This window comes from Cucumis melo, chromosome 10 (assembly GCF_025177605.1).
Source record: "Cucumis melo cultivar AY chromosome 10, USDA_Cmelo_AY_1.0, whole genome shotgun sequence".
NCBI lineage: Eukaryota > Viridiplantae > Streptophyta > Magnoliopsida > Cucurbitales > Cucurbitaceae > Cucumis > Cucumis melo.
In genome coordinates this window covers 5,196,480-5,215,048 of record NC_066866.1, presented here as the reverse complement: position 1 = coordinate 5,215,048, position 18,569 = coordinate 5,196,480, and the positions used below count along the sequence as shown (strand labels likewise).

At 33.4% G+C, this 18,569-nt stretch overlaps 3 protein-coding genes across 3 annotated transcripts; all 3 read left to right on the top strand.

Annotated features, from left to right (window-relative positions):
- Positions 1-633: 633 nt before the first annotated feature.
- LOC103488769 (E3 ubiquitin ligase BIG BROTHER-related) lies at positions 634-7,225 on the top strand. Its single transcript, XM_008447661.3, has 7 exons — positions 634-1,159; positions 1,994-2,333; positions 2,436-2,476; positions 6,065-6,106; positions 6,177-6,298; positions 6,386-6,494; positions 6,949-7,225. The coding sequence occupies exons 1-7, from the start codon at positions 878-880 to the stop codon at positions 6,997-6,999; spliced, it is 987 nt and encodes a 328-aa protein (XP_008445883.1). The 5' UTR covers positions 634-877; the 3' UTR covers positions 7,000-7,225.
- A 2,284-nt stretch (positions 7,226-9,509) lies between these two features.
- LOC103488770 (transcription termination factor MTERF9, chloroplastic-like) lies at positions 9,510-10,631 on the top strand. The gene has a single exon (XM_017044758.2). It carries the CDS (start codon positions 9,510-9,512, stop codon positions 10,629-10,631), a length of 1,122 nt encoding a protein of 373 aa, XP_016900247.1.
- A 2,640-nt stretch (positions 10,632-13,271) lies between these two features.
- LOC127151465 (sugar transport protein 10-like) lies at positions 13,272-15,612 on the top strand. Its single transcript, XM_051091332.1, has 2 exons — positions 13,272-14,168; positions 14,294-15,612. The coding sequence occupies exons 1-2, from the start codon at positions 13,716-13,718 to the stop codon at positions 15,383-15,385; spliced, it is 1,545 nt and encodes a 514-aa protein (XP_050947289.1). The 5' UTR covers positions 13,272-13,715; the 3' UTR covers positions 15,386-15,612.
- Positions 15,613-18,569: the final 2,957 nt, after the last annotated feature.

The following is an 18,569-nucleotide window of genomic DNA, read 5'->3' as shown; positions in this document are numbered from 1 at the left end:
AGAGGCGAGGGGAAGAAGCTTTATATATCCACGTAAAAACTAAAAAAATAAAAAAAATAATAAAATCATACTTTGATACTATTTTTGGTAGATTAAAAAAGATAAATTCAAAATAGATATGATCTATTCCAACATTTTGTTTCAATTATTTAGTAGTATGTATAAAAGAATAATAAGTGTTGTTTTGAAATTAGGAGGAACCCATTGCAAACATACAAATAATAAGTTTTTAATCTTTACTTTTAAATTAAATTTGAAATTTAGAAATTATCCAAATCAAAATATAGTTACAAAATCTAACAACAATAATAATAATAAATCATGGATTTTCACAAAATCTAAGAAAACATATTTATGATAAAAATTATTCCATTTAATATATATATAAAAGAGGAAAATCATATTGGTTTGAATTAAAATTTAAAATCAAGGATAACATCTAAAAATAAAAATAAGAAATGTTTAAATTTTTAAAATTTTACTAGGAAACATGAAATGAGGGTAAGTAGGAAAACGAAAAGAAAAGAAAAGGAAAAAAAAGAAACTTATGAGTTTCCATCGTAGTTTTAATATTTTGTTATTTTTGAAAAATGAATAAAAAATATAAAAGAGAAGGGAAAAGAAAGGGTGCGTCTGTTTGTTTGTTTGTTTGTTTGTTCTCTCTCTCTCTCAAAATTTATATATGTTCGTCGTCTTCTCAAAATCTTCCCTTTTTACTGTAATTTCTTCTCTTTTTGAAATCTTTCTTCTTCTTCTTCTTCTTCTTCCATTCTTCTTCCCGTAAATCGCCCCCCATTCCCTTTCTTCTTCCATTTGTCAATTTCAAATCCAAATCCAAAACCCCTTTTCTCTTTTTCATCTCAAATCTCCTTCTTTTATGGAGAACGAAGCCGCCACCACCACTACCGCCACCAAACTTGGTTCTGATGGAGTCAAGCCAACCCCCGCCGCCTCCTCCGATAATGATCAAAACCCCAATTCCAATTCCAATTCTAATTCCAATCCACCCCCTACCTCTGTTTCTGACCCCCAGAATGACACTACTGGATCCGACTCCACCTCCCTTCAAACCCCTTCTCGCCACTCCTCTAGAACTCCCTTCACTAATCTCACCCAGGTCGATGCGGACCTTGCCCTCGCTCGTACCCTTCAAGAACAGGTCCTCTCTCTCTCTCTCTCTCTCTCTCTCTCGGTTCTAATCTCTTCTTGTTCCTCTTCAATTTCCGCTTTCGTTTCTTTTGTTGTTCTGTGTTCAATTCGTTGTTGGCTGCTTTTCTAGCTTTCTGATGAAAATCCTATCTTGATTTTGTTTCCGTGTTTAAGAATTTTAATTTTGTGGTGGACTTGATGTTCTCCTTTCTGGTTTTCTCAGTAGTAAACAATTATCCTGATCCCTGAGAGTCTATTTGTTGTTTAGGTTCTGGATTTAGCTTTACTTTCTTGATTATCTGGTTGCGTTTTATTGTCCTTGATTGCCCTGGTTTTTAGTATCGACTTCGTTTGACTTTGTTAGTTTTCTTCTGGGTTGCGTAGGGAAGGGTGGAAGACTTGGGGAAGTCGTTCACAAGAAAAAAAAACCCAACTGTATAATGACTAATGAGGATGGTTTTTTTTTCTTTCGTTTATCTATTGGTATTGATTTATAACTTTGTTTTGTTAATTATGAGCATATGTGTGCCAGTTAATGCAAAGTGTTTGAATCTTGATTTGGAACTGATGACTTTCCAGTTTATGGAGGAGGGGGGATTTAAGATACATGATTGACCGACTCCAGTACTACATTGTTGTTCAGTTGAAATTTTGTTTTCAAATGTTGTGTTTGTCTTATTAGTAAATGAAAGAGTGATGGGTGGGAAGAGTTCAGGCAAGACTCTATCCTCATCTTACTTGGTCAGCATGTTTTTCTCGATATTGGTTGTAGGAGATTCTATATTTTGGAGGAAAAGGGGGTTTTAGTTGATATTTTCAATTGACAATGACTAATTATGAGCAGGAAAGGGCATATCTGATGCTTAGAATGACAAGTGAGGGGAGTGATTTTGGAAGTTGGGAAGCTGGAAGTTATGTATTAGATGATGAGGATGGTTTTGGTGATCCCCATGATCATACAGAATCTGATGGGGATGATGATGAGTTTGATGGAACAGATGTCAATGATGAAGACGATGTGTTTGATGTGCACGCACATGAAGATGGTGGAGAGCATAACAACTCCAACTTTGAACTTGATCCAGGTAATTTTTCAAGTGACGAGGCCTATGCTAGAGCCCTACAAGATGCTGAAGACAGAGAAATGGCCGCCAGATTATTGGCCCTTGCTGGATTACAAGATCGTGAGTATGCTTGGCCATGTGGCTCCCCTTGTAATACATTGTTACTTAAGTGGATGTTTCTAAATCATGTAAGACTAAAATATCTTGTTTCTCATGTTACAGATGACGCAGATGACACAGATGATCAAGGTGAAAACTCCCAGGTATTTTTTTTCCTTTGATTTTCCACTTCATTCTTTGTTGCAGTGAATTTTTTTATTAACATTGAAGATATTTATATTCATTTAAACGTACTTACATAGGCTACATTGGTTCTGAAAATTCTCACTATGGAATCCATGTGGAATAAGGGAAATCTTATCAGACAAAAAAGGGGAAATCTTATGTGGAAGTCTTTGCTATGACTGTTATGTAGCTAGAGGTTGAACCTTATGGCATTGGTGCAGAATGAGAAAAGTATTATGTTGAAAACCTTGCTCTGGCTTTCCCCTCTTTGATAGCTTGGAAACTACAACTTAATTCATTTATGGATCTAAAGAGGCTAGCGGCTAAAAATTTCTATTCCCTTAATTTTATAGTTAGTGTTGTTTGCTTGGCTCATTTTGCTGGGCTTTTCTTTTGAATGGTTCTTTTTATTCCTTCCTTTCCACAATTAAAAGTTGGTCCTCTTCAATTTGTTTAATAGCCCTGTCCAACTCTCAAGTACTTGATTGTAGAAAAGTGTCATCCACCATTCTACCTTGAGCATAAGATCCTGCTGCTTGGCTGCCCCTTTACTTCATTAACATTCATACCTCACAAGTTCTAGTATGCTTTTCTATGTCATCAATGCCATGGCTTCCTTCTTTTTGCCCCCTTTGAGAACTAGGATTCGGATGAATAAAAGGAATTTCAAAACCTGTTCTCTTTTGGATGAATTTTGGGATCTTGCCAGATACATTTGCTTTTAAATTTTTCATGTTGTTCCTTGCCCAAACCTTCTTTTTTATTTTACTTCTTTTATCAATGCAAATTTGGAAGTTCTTTTGCAGCCCCATTGGTTTCTTGAAGAATTTCTAACCTTCTTTTCTTCTCCTTATCATCTAATTGATGTTACTTTTCTTTTCCTGAGAAACTTAAATGCTACTATATGTTTTGATGTCAAGTTGTCAACCAATCGTCACTCCTCCAAAAAGTGTCCATGTGTCTCCATGCTTCTTACTTCTTAGGCTGGTTTTCACCATCCAAACGTCCTCCTTCCAAGCCAATGTATTTTTAAATTGGAAGTATTCTTAGTAATTGTAAGTAGAGCTTCAAAAGTTAAGAGGAAATTGTGTTAGCGGAGAGTTAGTCAGCAGCCTGTGCCTTAATGCTGTGGAAATAACCGCTGTTATCACCCATGAGAATGTGATTCAAAAGTAGTCCTGTAATCTTCATATGCGGCCTGGTATTCCAAATTAGTATTTGGGAGAACCGTTTTTAATCTCAATGGTGGCTTTGGCCACAATTTTGTTGAGACATACACTATAGTCCAGCCAGCAGTGGAAGTTGTCAACAACTTCAAAAACAATTTTCTTTTTTTGGATAAAAAACTTCAAGATAGATTTTCCTGAGGATGAGGCAGATGAAAGTTCGTTTGCACTAAATTTGATCATATTTCTCTAAATAAGTTTGGAACAGTTTTATGAAATTATCCTTGAAAACTTTTTGACCCTTCATATAGAACTCATTCAAATAGCCAGACAATCTAAGAAGATTTAGATGTGTTTTAGATCTATTATGGTCATGAAAATATCCTTTCGTGAAAGGTGCAATGGCAGCCGAAGAATCTTCCCTTTGAGACCTCTTGGCAAAACTCTTCTTCCTTTTATTTAAAAAAGTTAATATTCATAATTCCCGAATTCGATCGCTACCCTGTTTGACCAAGCGACGTTCTTCATGTGCTAACCTGATTTGAATTTTGATAGAGGGCTCTTTTTCTTTAAATAAAATTAATATCCGTGAGTGTCTGGCTTAGCTTACGCGTACCTTGACTAATCTCATCGGACAATCTACCTAACCTGACAACATTTAGGTGTCAACGTAACTCCTAGAATATTAATTCCTAGGTGGATGAACACTATGGATTGAACTCATGACCTCTTAGCCCTTTACCGTGACGTCTTCTTTTTTACCACTAGGCCTCTAATAGAGTTAAAGAAATGAATTTAATGTTAGTATTGAATTTTTACAAAGAGTTAAAAACTACCATAAATTAAAGTTCTATCCAAAATGAAAATCAAAGACCTTAAGTCCCATTTGGTAACCATTTGGGGTTTTGGTTTTGTTTTTGAAATTTCTTACTTTGTTATCTAATTTTTGCCAATGGTTTAAAAAACCAAGCAAAAATTTTAAAGCTACTTTTTTTAGTTTTCAAAATTTGGCTTGGTTGTTTAAACAATTGATAAAAAGGTAGATAACAAAGGAAGAAAGTTGGAGGTGGGAGTAGTGTCTTTAGACTTAATTTTAAAAAAGAAAAAAAAAATTGTTAACAGACGGGCCTTAAGTTATTTTCTACTAACGAACTAACTACCACTTTCTTTTCGTACTCACAATCTCTTCCCCCCATGTGTCCTATCACCACAATCTAAATTCTGTTACTAACATAATTTAAGGAGGAATAGATCCACATGCTTTTTTTCTATACCTGCTATACATTCCATTCCCACCTTGTTTGAATGACCCACAAAACTTTCTTCAAGCGAAAGTATAAAGACCCTGGAGGTTATTATTTTTGTCAATATCATATTTGTATTTCAATTCTTATGTGAAGTTCAGTGAGTGGCACTATTTAATCCAATTTTTATTGAGAATCACATGAAGAAATTAGGCACACGTTTTCCAAATCGCTGTGGAGACAATCTTTTTCCTGGATACGATTACTTGAAATATTGCTTTGATTTTCAACACTTGTATTTGTTCGACAATTATTTACTGCTTCCCCAACAGAGACTTCTGCCCTGCAGACAGCTGCTCGGCAGAAAACTTATGCCCAATGATTCATAAGGGGCCAGTCAAAACCCTTATTCCATCTCTTGCTTCAGTTGCCTGATAAGGCTGGAGAAGGGGATAGAATTTCCCAGTTGATAAAATGTAACTGCCATATCTGAGATTCTTGTAATTTAATTACTCCATAATGATAACTGATAAGGTATCTTCTCTTTCCAGCTGCCGATCATGAATTTCTAATAAAACTGGTCTTATCAGCCCCTTCTCTGAGCCATTTCTATTTTACATATCTGTCTCAGAAAGAAAAAGAAGGAAAATAAAAGAAATTTTTTTTATCTGCCACATCCATAGGCTATATTGTTTAGAGTTTTCTTTCTGTTCAATTTGCAAATTCAAGCCTGCCTTCTCTATATTATCCAACAAAGAGATCTTCTCCCTTTGATCTTGCTTTTAGTGGATGTTATTAAAAGTTTATCTTTCTAACTCTTAGGATAGTGATGAAGTTGTTTCTTATATAAAGAGAAAAAATGGTGACTCTGGGCCCTGGAACTTCAGAATTCTGAAACCATAACATTTTCCGTTATACTCACTAAATTTCTTTTCAACTAGTGAAAAATACTCTTCTCTCAAATTTGACATAGTGGAAAAAATATTCTTTTTCGCCTTAGTTTATTTTTCTTCTTAAAAAAATCGAAATGTAGCTTTTTGAACTAGTTAGGATAGAAATAAGTTTTCAATCCTAGCCCAAAAAGTAGCTATACTCAGGATATTAGATGACATCTGATTATCGTTCTATTAAACACTCATTGGGCTTTGGTTTTCAGGATACATGGGAGGACGTCGACCCAGATGAACTATCGTATGAGGTGAGTTTGGCTTGCTGGAGTTCTGGTGCTTTCTTACTGTTGATTCCTGAGAGGCTTATTTATATTTCAGGAGTTGCTTGCATTGGGTGAAGTGGTAGGAACTGAAAGTAGAGGGCTATCTGCTGATACAATTGCTTCTCTACCCTCCATAAACTTCAAGGCAGGGAGCGATCAGACTGGAAGCAACGATTCGTAAGTGATCTTGAGCAAGGCTTTTTTGTCCTTTCTTGCTATTATTTTTGTTTACTTAGCTTTTGGTTCTGGTGCTCATCTTTTCAGGTGTGTCATTTGTCGATTGGATTTCGAGGACGGTGAAACCTTGACTGTTCTCTCTTGCAAACACTCCTACCACTCTGACTGCATAACTAATTGGTTAAAAATAAACAAGGTAAAATCCATTCACATCCATGTTGCACTAAGTTACTTATGGATGTATGCACATGGTACAATGAACACCCATCCCGACAAAGGGGGTTAATAGTGTAGCATTTAGCAACAAAATAATCTTTAACTCAACAAAGTGTTCTCCAAACAAAGCTAGATAGTTTTCTATCCCTAGAGGCTCAGCAAACCAACCTGGACTTTGATTTCGATTATTCTTAATCATATCAAAACTATAAGGATAGGAAAATAGCTTGTTCTATTTTTTGAGATCTTTAGATTCGTAAGATCATGATGGAGTCCCCTTTGCTGTATAATAAATTATTAAAGCTCTCACTACCCTACAACTATTATAGCATAGCATGGAGGGTTAAATCTTAACAATACCATGGCAAATATGAAATGATAACGTACGTATAGCCAACCAAACTCAAGATAACTAAAGCTTGGTGGTTGTGCAGGTCTGCCCTGTTTGCAGTGCTGAAGTCTCCACAGCTACCGGAAGCAGTTAGTCGTAGCATGTAGTATTATTGAATGTACTAAACGAAACATTTTACATATAAGTTAAAATCAAGAAGGATCTTAATTTCTGTTTTCATCATTTTGGAAGTACCAATGTCTACGGAAAATGTGTATGGTGGGTCATCGTACAATCTCAGGTTTCGTTCTGTAAACCAAACCTAGGAAATTAGTTTTGCCTTGTTCTTGTTCAGCATATATGAATCTATTTTTTTTCCTCGTTTTGAGTCTCTCGTTAATATATCCTAAATCTTGCCTTTGTCTTCTCAGTTTGTAAACATAAGATTTGCTCAGGTGGAAGAGCTATGAGTTGTGAATCCTTTCTACTGTGGGTTTTCAATTGTTATATCATATGGTAAAGATTTTACTGATGTCTGGACACGAATTCTGTCTAATGTTGCTCCATTAGCATATGGGTGTGTCAGTAATCACGAGATTTGGCTTAGTTGAACTCAAAAAAGGAAAGAAAACCACACATAGATTTCGATATTGTACGAATCATATCTAAATTATGGGAAATCAAAATAATTTTCAAAAATAGAAAAATTAAACACTTAGTTTGGTACAATTAGAGTGATATGCACAGAAACGTGAGACATAATATACAGATTTGTTTAGATTTAATCTATACTATATATAAAGAAGACATGATGATATATAAATTTGTTTAGATTTAATCTATAGTATATATAAAGATAGAATATGGAGAAACTTTTTATGTCAACTTTTCTCAAGTAATCTTTTCACGTTACTTTCATTTTTCTATTCCTTCCCTTGCATGACATTTTATTTCCTCTTGATTTATTTTTCTATACCATAAATGCTAATATTAACTCATCTTTTCATAATTAGTGGCAATATTTAGATTTTTTAATTTACTGTAAATAGTTCTAATATGTTAATTAATGATTAACAAACTAACTCTCAATTTTGTAGTCTTTCATCTTTTCACAAATACAATTACGATGACTATTCAAAATTAAATAAAACTAAATATAATTAAATTGTTAGTTTCCTAGTAAGTTTCTAAAAGACTATATATAATGTCAAAAGAAACAGACATAACACATAAATGGAATGCAAAAGGAACGCAAAAGGAACGAGAGTTCAATTATAAAAGACCACCTTATTTTCTGAATATTTTTCAATTTTAAACGATTTCATTTGTATATTCTGAAACTACGAAGGAAGTGGATAATGTCAGTCGTAGCAACATTATTTCTTTTCGTTTTTCATATTATAATTGTCTTCGGTTGGTAAACAACCAAATTCGTCTTCAGAAGCGCTTGTTCATGTTATGATTTTAGCATGCAGTGGGACAAACCAAAGAACAAAAAGAATAATGGTGGCAACAAATTATTAGAACTAAAAGGAAATTAAGGTTTATGATATGGTAAAAATGTGTTATGTGAACTTTTGGTATCATGAGCTAATAACTTCTGCAATCCACACATTTGAGGATGTTTTTCCATTACAAACTTTTATTCTCTTTACAACTTTTGTACCTCTCCTTCTATTACTCATTTTTACTTTTCTTCATTTATTTACATATTTACATTTTATTTATTTTTAAATCATTTTAATTTGTAACAATGGCCACTCAATTATTTGATAAAATCATTTAAATATAATTTTCAAAAATCAAACAACATATTTCATATTTTTAACCCTTAAATACATATTTTAATTTTAGATTTTGACTAAACAAAAGTTATGGTATGGAAATCAGAGAAGATGAGTATCATTTTTCAAAAAAAAAAAAGAAATAAAAAACCAAAGGGTTAAAATAAGATTTAAATTATTAGCTACTGACTCTATTTTATTTATCAACCAATGGTAAGAAAATTTGAGTGTACATGAATCATAAATTTTATTTATTTATTTTACATGTATTTGGAAGATTAGTAAATAATCAATTAAACATGACGGACAAAGGTTTGATAGCTTAAATTTTCTTCCTTTTTAACTCTAATTAGAGCGTAAAGATAACTTAGTAAAATAAATAGAGATATTTACTATCTAATAATAATAAAGACCTGTTATATAAAGAACTCTTGAGTATTTTTTACAAATACTCGGATATTCAACACTCTATTAAAAGATTATTAGATTGTTTAACTTAATATTCATTTTTAGTATGCTTGAAAACTCGAAATATAAACATGACTTAAATCATAAAAATAATAACAAGGCATGAATTTATAAAAAAAAAATGTTACAAAATATTAGTGGTGCTGTTTGGTATGTTTTTTTATGTCATTGACGAACTCTTTTATAATATTGATTAATCTAATTAAATAATTTAAGGAATGTATTAAAGCTTTGGATGTTTAAATATCATTTTTCTAAATTGAAAATATATACAATTAAGAGGAGGGGTTGTACGGAACTACTCGTATGGTTAAATAGAAAAGCGGAGAATAGGTTTTGGTTTTCACTCCGTTCGTGGACCTCAAAACCCTAACCCACACCCTTACTTCAATTTCTTCAATCTAACCCCCAAATGTTCAAACTTTCCTCCAATTTTCTTCTACATTTCACCCATAAACCTTTTCTCAATGCCCTTTCTACTTCTTCATTGCCTTTGGCCTCTCTTTCTACCATCCAATTCCTCCAAAACTCATGTGGCCTTTCTTCAGGATCTCCTACTTCTGCCGGTCGAAAGCTCCAATTCGATGAAAAAAGCCTCCAGAAGTACGAAGTCGTTATCGATTTCTTGAGATCACATGCATTCGAGAATCCACAGATCGCCAATTTGGTCTCGAGGCGACCTTCGATCCTTCAGTCCAAAGTATCCAACAATCTGAAGCCTAAATTTGAGTTCCTCCAGGAAGTCGGGTTCGTCGGTCCTTTACTTCCTAAGCTAATTCTAACAAACCCTGGGGTTATTCTGTGTAGCTTAGATTCTCATTTGAAACCATTAATTCTTTTCTTGAAGGAAATTCTTGAATCGGATGAACAAGTAACTGCTGCTATTCTTCGTTATACCTTGCTTCTAACTTATGATTTTAAGGGTGTTTTAAAACCTAACGCTGATGTTTTAGCCAGTGTAGGAGTACCTTCTAGGACTATAGCAAAATTGATTGTATCGAATCCTAGAATTATAGTGCAAAAGGTTGATAGAATGATTCAAGTAGTGAAAATGGTTAAAGAATTGGGCTTTGAACCAAAGTCGGGTATGTTTGTTGATGCACTTAAAGCAAGGATTGGAATGAGTGATTCAACTTGGAATAAGAAAATAAATGTTTTGAAGAGTTTAGGATGGTCTGAGAAGGAGATTTTTACACTATTTAAGAGAATGCCAGAATGTTTAGCTCGTTCAGAGAAGAAAATGAGGGATGTTGCAGATTTCTGTTTCAACACCGTAAAGTTGGAGCCAGGAACCGTAATTTCTTACCCTATGTTCTTCAAGTTGTCAATCGACAAGCGGCTCCGACCAAGGTACAAAGTTCTTGAGGTTTTGAAGGTGAAAAAACTTCCTACGAACATAACGATTGCTCGGGCGCTTACACAAGTGGAGAGTAAATTTGTGGAGAATTGTGTTCTTAAGCACTTGGATGAAATACCAAACCTAATGGACATATACCGGGGCAATGTCACAGCTGAAGCCCGTTCTGTTCTATAGGATTGGAAAGTTGTAAGTTAATAATCTTCTTATAGTTTAAATTTCAGCATCATGATCTTTAGATGGGAAACCATTTTTGTCGTTATTGAGCCTACTGTTTCAAAGAACACTACTTTGTCAGATTTTCAAGATCTCTCTCTTTTTCAAAGTGGGAGAGTTCTGTTGTTTTCCCTTTCGATTTAAGGCTGTTAGCTAAATCTATTGTTGTATATTTCTTAATGTTGCTAAGTATGTAGCCTAACTCTAGTTCCTCTAACCTTGAAATGAGCGGCCTTTTGTATTTCCCTTCCTAATCTTTCGGACAAGTACCGGGACTAGTATTAAATGACCAAAAGCAATGGCAAGCTTTTTACTATGACTATTCAGAAGCTGCTCTTGCACATTGCCTTCTACGTCATGAATCAAGTTAGTGTCGGGCACATAGCTAGCTGCCTTGATTTCATCCCCAAGTTTTTAAAGAAAGGCACATAGCTAGCGACCATAGCACCGTAGTGATCCATTGAAACCTCCGATCCATGGTCTTTAAATAACGAAGAAAAAGAGATACATTATGTGTTGTTTAGGAGCTCAGGATTTATATCAAATATAATTATTTTGACTATTTTTTTTCTTTTTTTCTTTTTTAAAAGCATGTGATCCATTTCCATGTTTGTACTGAAAGATGATTTGTTTTAAACTGTGTAAAGACTCTCCTTTCTTTTGCTTGTTTCAAATTAATACTAATCTATTTCTTCACATTAAAGCAGGGATGCTTGTGAGTTAGAGTTGGGTTTGTTTGTATAAAGTTTTGCATTCATGGGCATGCTTGAGTTTGACAATTGTGAAAATCTTAACTTATCTTTTGAGTTAAGTTGTAAGTTATAATACTCAACAAGTTGGGGAATATTTTAGGTTGACAAGATGTTGCAATAAGTATGTAAGAATTGAACATATTGGAATGTTATAAATGTCAAAGCATAGGGTTCTATAGATTGTCAATTTAAAAATTGTATAGTTGATTAAGACTATCATTAACCAAGAGATTGAACAAACGACCGTAGCTGTGACAAGTCACGGTTACAAACATTCAGTCTTTTGTCCATGTTAATGAGACCGTCCATGTTAATAGGTCTCCACATCTCAAAATTAGAGTTTTCCTCATCATGTGACATGGAGTAACTTTTGAAGCAAAAATGGATAAACTATCCAATAAGTTTAATTTTACAACAAAAGAATGTTCATTCTATTTTGGTAATTTATATCGTAAGTTTTCAAGTCTGTTTAATAGCATCTAATAAACAGTTTTAAAAATGTAAACTTTCTCAAATTTTTAGATTTATATTTAGTTAAGTTGTTAAACTTTAGCAGTATCTTACGAATACCCATTTTATGACAAAATCTGTGACAACGTGGGATTGAATCTTCATCTCCTAAGACGGATGTAAGGAGTTTATTTTGGCTATTTTACAAATACTTATATTTATAATTTTATATATTTTTTCTTTAAGAAAATTAAAAGCCTTAATGGATTTTTAACAGATTAAAAATAAATTAAATTAATTGAACTATTACATGTAAAATTCCATATCCTATAGAATAAAATTCATGACTTTCGTTTGTGTCAAGTGAGTATAAATTTTTTTTAGAAGTTGAATAGATAACCTATTAATATACAAGGTTTTAGACGGTTCATGGACTCAAATTGAATTCTTTCAGCGTCGATGCATCACTTTAAAAGCATGGTATCTGACAAACTAATGAAAGTGATATTCGAAGAATAAAAAAAATTTCAAAATTGATCTTTGAAGCAAATATTTACATTGTAAGACTTTAGTAACAGAATTTATAGCAAATAAGATACCATAATGTATAGTCATGCCTAACAGGAATTCAAAAATTTTCAAATTTATAAGTATATACAAATAGCTTCACTTTTCACTTTAGGATCTTCACTATTTTCTCCTAAAGTATCTCAAATCTTAACACTTAGGCTTAAAAACTATCCATTATTTTGAATACGACGATCATGTTCTTACATTTGATCAAAAAATTTCCATTACTTTCTTGATAAAAGTTTCATTTCTCAACCTGAACTTGACTTGAGAAGTATATAAAAATAAAAGTTAAGCCTTTTTCAACCTCAACAGGACACACAAGAAGTATGTGTGAACACGCTATGTTTTTGAACAAGATACAGCGTAATTCATTTGAATAATACAATATTAAGATAATCCAATTTTTATACTGAATAAGACAACAACTAAGGGATAAGAATTATGGTAATAACTTGAACACCTTTCATTTTGGTTAATGAAATAAGTTGAATTTGGACAGAAGCAAATCTGCCAACTCAATCTGAGAAAAATAAAAAGAGAAAAAAAGATAATGAGTAAATATATGATAAGATAAATATCCCAAAAATAGGAAAAATGGGAAAGCAGTTATGCTAAAACTAATAGAATCCACAGGAATTGGTCTTAAAAATGGAGGGTAATTAATAGGAAGAAGTTTTTCTAAGTTGAGACAGAGGAAGGAAAGAGGAGGAAGAAACCCATAATTTTAGGATAATATTGTTTGAACAGACAAAGAACAAAAGGAGGAGAAAAAAATGGGGGAAATGATAAAAATGGAGAATTGGAAAAGGGTATATAAGAAGGGGAATGCAGGAAGAATTTGAGGATAAAGTTCTTATATTTCTAATTTTCTTTCCTGAGAAATGACATAACTAAGGGATTTACATTTTTATTTTTGTATTAATTCTTTCTTCTTTTGTCTCAGTGGATGTAAGGGTCTTCAGTATCACTTATTATATATATATGTATATATATTATACTACTACTTATTAGTTAATAGTTGTGTATATATATATATGATACTCTGATTCTGAAAGACCCCAATATAATCATCCATCCACTGGTGAAATCTGTTTTATTCAAATTCTACCCTTCAAATTGAGTATTTTGGAAAGAATTGATATAAAAAGAAAACATATTTTATGATTAACAGTGCAGATTAATATATAATCTGTAATTTCTAGTACTTCTGAAGTTAATCCCTTTTCCTTTAATACAATTTACATATTTGATTTGAAAAATAAATAAAAAAATGGCTGGAGGAGGATTTGCTGTTGAAGGAAGAGGAAGGAATTATGAAGGAGGAGTGACTGGTTTCGTGATAGTGACATGTTTGGTGGCCGCCATGGGAGGTCTTCTGTTCGGTTACGATCTTGGAATCTCAGGTGGGGTTACTTCAATGCCAAGTTTCTTGGATCAGTTTTTCCCATCTGTTGTTAAGAAGATGAAAAGTGCCCATGAGAGCGAGTACTGTAAGTTTGACAGTGAACTCCTTACTTTGTTTACCTCTTCTCTTTACCTTGCTGCTCTCGTCGCTTCCTTCGCCGCTTCCGTCGTCACCCGTAAATTTGGTCGGAAACCATCCATGTTCTTTGGAGGTCTTTCCTTCTTACTTGGTTCCATTCTTAATGGTGTTGCTAATAGCATTGCTCTCCTCATCATTGGTCGATTGTTGCTTGGTGTTGGTGTTGGTTTTGCCAATCAGGTATGTATACAATTTATCCTTAATTCCCTTTCTTTCGTTACAAACACAGACATATTTATACATGTTTATGAATCAATCCATCAATCATTAGTTCATTCTTGGCTTTTGCATTCTTGTTCTTTCAGTCTGTCCCCGTTTACCTTTCTGAAATGGCACCAGCCAAAATCAGAGGAGCTCTCAATATGGGCTTCCAAATGGCCATTACAATCGGCATCTTGGTGGCAAGTCTTGTCAATGTCGGTACAGCCAAAATCGAAGGCGGATGGGGATGGAGAGTTTCACTCGCTCTCGCCGCGGTCCCCGCCGTGATGATGACCATCGGAGCCATCTTCCTTCCTGATACTCCCAACTCCATTCTCGAAAGAGGATTCACAGAGAAGGCCAAGACGATGCTCCAAAAAGTTCGCGGTACCGATAATGTGGAAGAAGAGTTCCAAGACCTTATGTATGCAAGTGAAGCTGCAAAGAAAGTAGACCATCCATGGACCAACATATTGAAGCCACAATACAGACCCCAACTCGTGATGTGCACCATAATCCCATTCTTCCAACAACTCACCGGCATTAACGTTATCATGTTCTACGCTCCTGTTCTATTCATGACTCTAGGATTCGGCGACGACGCATCTCTAATCTCGGCCGTCATCAGCGGTGGTGTCAACGTCCTTGCAACCTTAGTTTCCATCTTCACAGTGGACAAATTCGGACGCAGAATCTTGTTCCTCGAAGGTGGAATACAGATGTTCATCTGCCAAATCCTAGTGGGAACCCTAATCGGAGTGAAATTTGGACTGAATGGAGAAGGAACTCTATCAAAATTCGACGCAAACCTGATTCTATTCCTGGTGTGCACATACGTATCGGCATTCGCTTGGTCTTGGGGACCATTGGGTTGGTTGGTACCAAGTGAAATTTGCCCGCTGGAAATTCGATCAGCAGGACAGGCAATAAACGTATCAGTGAACATGTTCTTCACGTTCATCATCGCACAAGTGTTCTTGGCGATGCTTTGCCATATGAAATTCGGACTGTTCTACTTCTTCGCAGGGTTTGTGTTGATAATGACGGTGTTTATCTATTTCTTCTTGCCGGAGACAAAGAATGTGCCGATTGAAGAAATGAACAGAGTGTGGAAGGCGCATTGGTTTTGGGGGAAGTACATTCCCGACGAGGCGGTCATTGGCGGCCCTGTTGAGAAGCATAACCACGATGTTTAAAGAACAAATCTATAAACCTTTACCCAAAAAAAAAAATGGAGAAAAACAAAGATAGTATTTTATTCAACCTATTAGCCTCATGTCTTTCTTTATATACATTTCTGTTTGTTTGGGGCCCAACGCTTGTTTTTCTCATTGTACATTTCTTCTACCTTCATTTCATTTGTAAAAAAAATCATAAATATACAAGTTTACTTACAAACAAAAAATACCAATTAGATCCAAAAGTATGAATGTATATATATAAATAACAACATTTAAAAAAACTACAAGTATAACCAAATGAGTCAAAAATCTATCAATGTTTGATTTCACAAGTTAAATACAAAACATATTTTTTTGTTCATAAAACTCTAACGATATTTTTTTATGTATAACCAAACACGTTTGACATTTTATTCATTAGTATTTATAAAATTGTAAACTGAAGATGAGAATTATGGTAATTTTGTAGTGCTAAGAAATTTTTGAGTTTAATAATCTAAAAATATGGGATTAAATGGTGATGTGAGGGATTAATGGGTGGATTTAATGTTGCCATTTTGGTTTTGAAAAATTGATAGAACATTTTGTACATACTTGAATCATTGTTATTTATATATATTTCGCTTCTAAATGAATTTTTCATGCTTAAAAAAATTATTATAGTTAGTAATACACTTGAAAAGAAAATTTAAGAGAAATGAAATTATTTTAAGTCTAATGTTTTAAATTAATTTTGGAGCCATTATATATATATATATAGTTTTTAAAACATGGGTTTTCAATTATTATTATTTTTTTATGATAAATATTTGTTTTTGCTTTCTAAAAATGGTTGGAAGGCAACGTTTTCAAAAAATTTAAAAAGAAAAAGAGCATTCACATAAATATAAAGATTAATTGAAATGGTTGGAACTACGGTTAAAAACAATGAAATAAATGCATATCAATTTCTCAATGTTTGTTAAACCAACCACCACACCAGCAAAAATAAAAATAAAAAGGAAAAAAGAAAATGGGAGCGAAATTAAACTAAGATTAATTTTCGTAAATATAACAAACCTTTAAAATATTTACGATTCGAGTAACAAAATAAAAAAGGTCAATAGAAAGTTTCATAAATTCTAGTTTTGTCCTTGATATCGTGGACGATTCGTCAATTCTCTTTCTTCATTTTTGCGATCTATTCATTTCTCTTCCAGATTTCTTTAGCTCTTTCTTCTTCTATTTTTTTTTTCCAGATTTCTTCAACACCTTCGCTCATCTTCTTTTAGATAAATAAAGTACAGATTTCTTTCAATATTTTATTTCTTATATTTTTATTCATCTTCTTTTTCTTTCTTGCCACATCTCTTTCAGAATATCATGATTGTTTAACTATCAATTTGATATGATGATCTAAACGATCATTAAGATTTGAAGTATTTTTTCCATTGTTAAAAAAAACTACACGATTGTATTGATACCTACCTACACAATAATGTGTAATTTTCTATATGATCGCGTATCATGATCGTTTAGAAAATGAATTACACGAAACATTTTTTCCATTGTTAAAAAGAACTATACGATCGTGTATTATATCCTACACTATCATGATCGTTTAGAAGAAGAATTACACGCGCGCAGGTGGCCGATTAATCATGTATTGATTAGGACATCTTTTGTATTTTTCATCATCGGTCTGTAAGTTTTTTCTGTTTTCAAAATTATTTTGTATGGTCTAAATATTTTGCTACCATTAATTAAATGTTTTTATTGAAGTAGGAAAAAAAATTGTGAGATATACTAAATTACAAACTTAATAACTTAAATTAAAAACTTAAAACCAAACAATAACGCCAAACATTAAATGTGAGATAGAAAAAACTCTCAACTCAACACAAACCTTTTTATGCTATAATCAACCATATGAAAAATAACCAAATACAATGGCCTTAAATTACTCAATAAACCCAAAACTCCAAACTCCAACCTAATGTCCATACCCTAAACCCAAACTAAACCTCCTAAACCTTAAATCGAAATTCTTAAACCTCTAATCTTAAATTCTAAACTCTAAATTCCTTTGGCCTTTAATCCTAAACCATAGTAGCCATTGTTGGCATCATTGCAAATTACCATTTTTCAAGGAATTTGCATGTGAGTTAAAAGTAGAGTTCATAACGGATGCAATAACAAGTGGGTCACACAGTTGCATTTTAGGATTGATTCTAATAGTTTGCTCCCACAAGAACTACCAACATTATTGAGTACGGTCTCTCGAGTTCTTAGTGCCAGTTACAATTGTTAACTAAACGATCATAGGAGGATTGAATATCATGGTACCATACATTAAGCATCCGATAAAACATTTAGCATGCTTTTGAATAGTCTATGAATCAGATTTGTGTTGTCGCAAGAGTACAAGAACAGAACAGATAGAAGATGTTTTGTCGTATGTTGTTTTTTACTTAGAACAATTGGTGGCTTAGTGGGCATGGAAGTGGTAGATGGGGAAGAAATGATGGTTGTGTCTTTTTGCACATCTTGGCTCACGATGTTAAGAATCAATCTCCAAGTTCCCAAAAGACAGTTTCCAAGCATTTCAACTTTGTTCTAAATGTAATGTTGCAATTGCACGAGGCACTGCTGAAAAGACCAAAACCAATCATGTCCTAATAAAAATCCTTCGAGGTACATATCCCTTTAATATCCAATATTGACTTGACATCAAGTCTTTGCTATATTAGAATAGCAAAATGATGGAATATTCCATGAAATCTATACCTACATAATTGTCTAGGTGCCATTGAACAATATATGTATCGAGGTCAATAATATCAGTGTTTGTGATCGCTTAAGGTATATAACAAGTAAAGGGGATATAGCAACGAACGTCCATGCGTTTTTCGCACGATACAAAGGGAAAATTTTATGTTCATGCTAACGGGGCGGGAAGGTCCAATAATGGATTCTCGAGTGCTTAGAGATGTAATATCACGTCCAACCGAACTAAATGTTCTAAAAGATATAACACACTGTTGAATATAATCTAACTTATTATATTATCAAGTCAGTGTCATAAATAATAAGTCTATGTCTAGCTATCCCAACGCATAAGAATTGTTGAGAGCAAACTCATTTATCTTGAATGGCATAGAGAAGAAAACATACGAATTAATCCACAAAACTTTATCAACATAAAACATTTATATGCTAT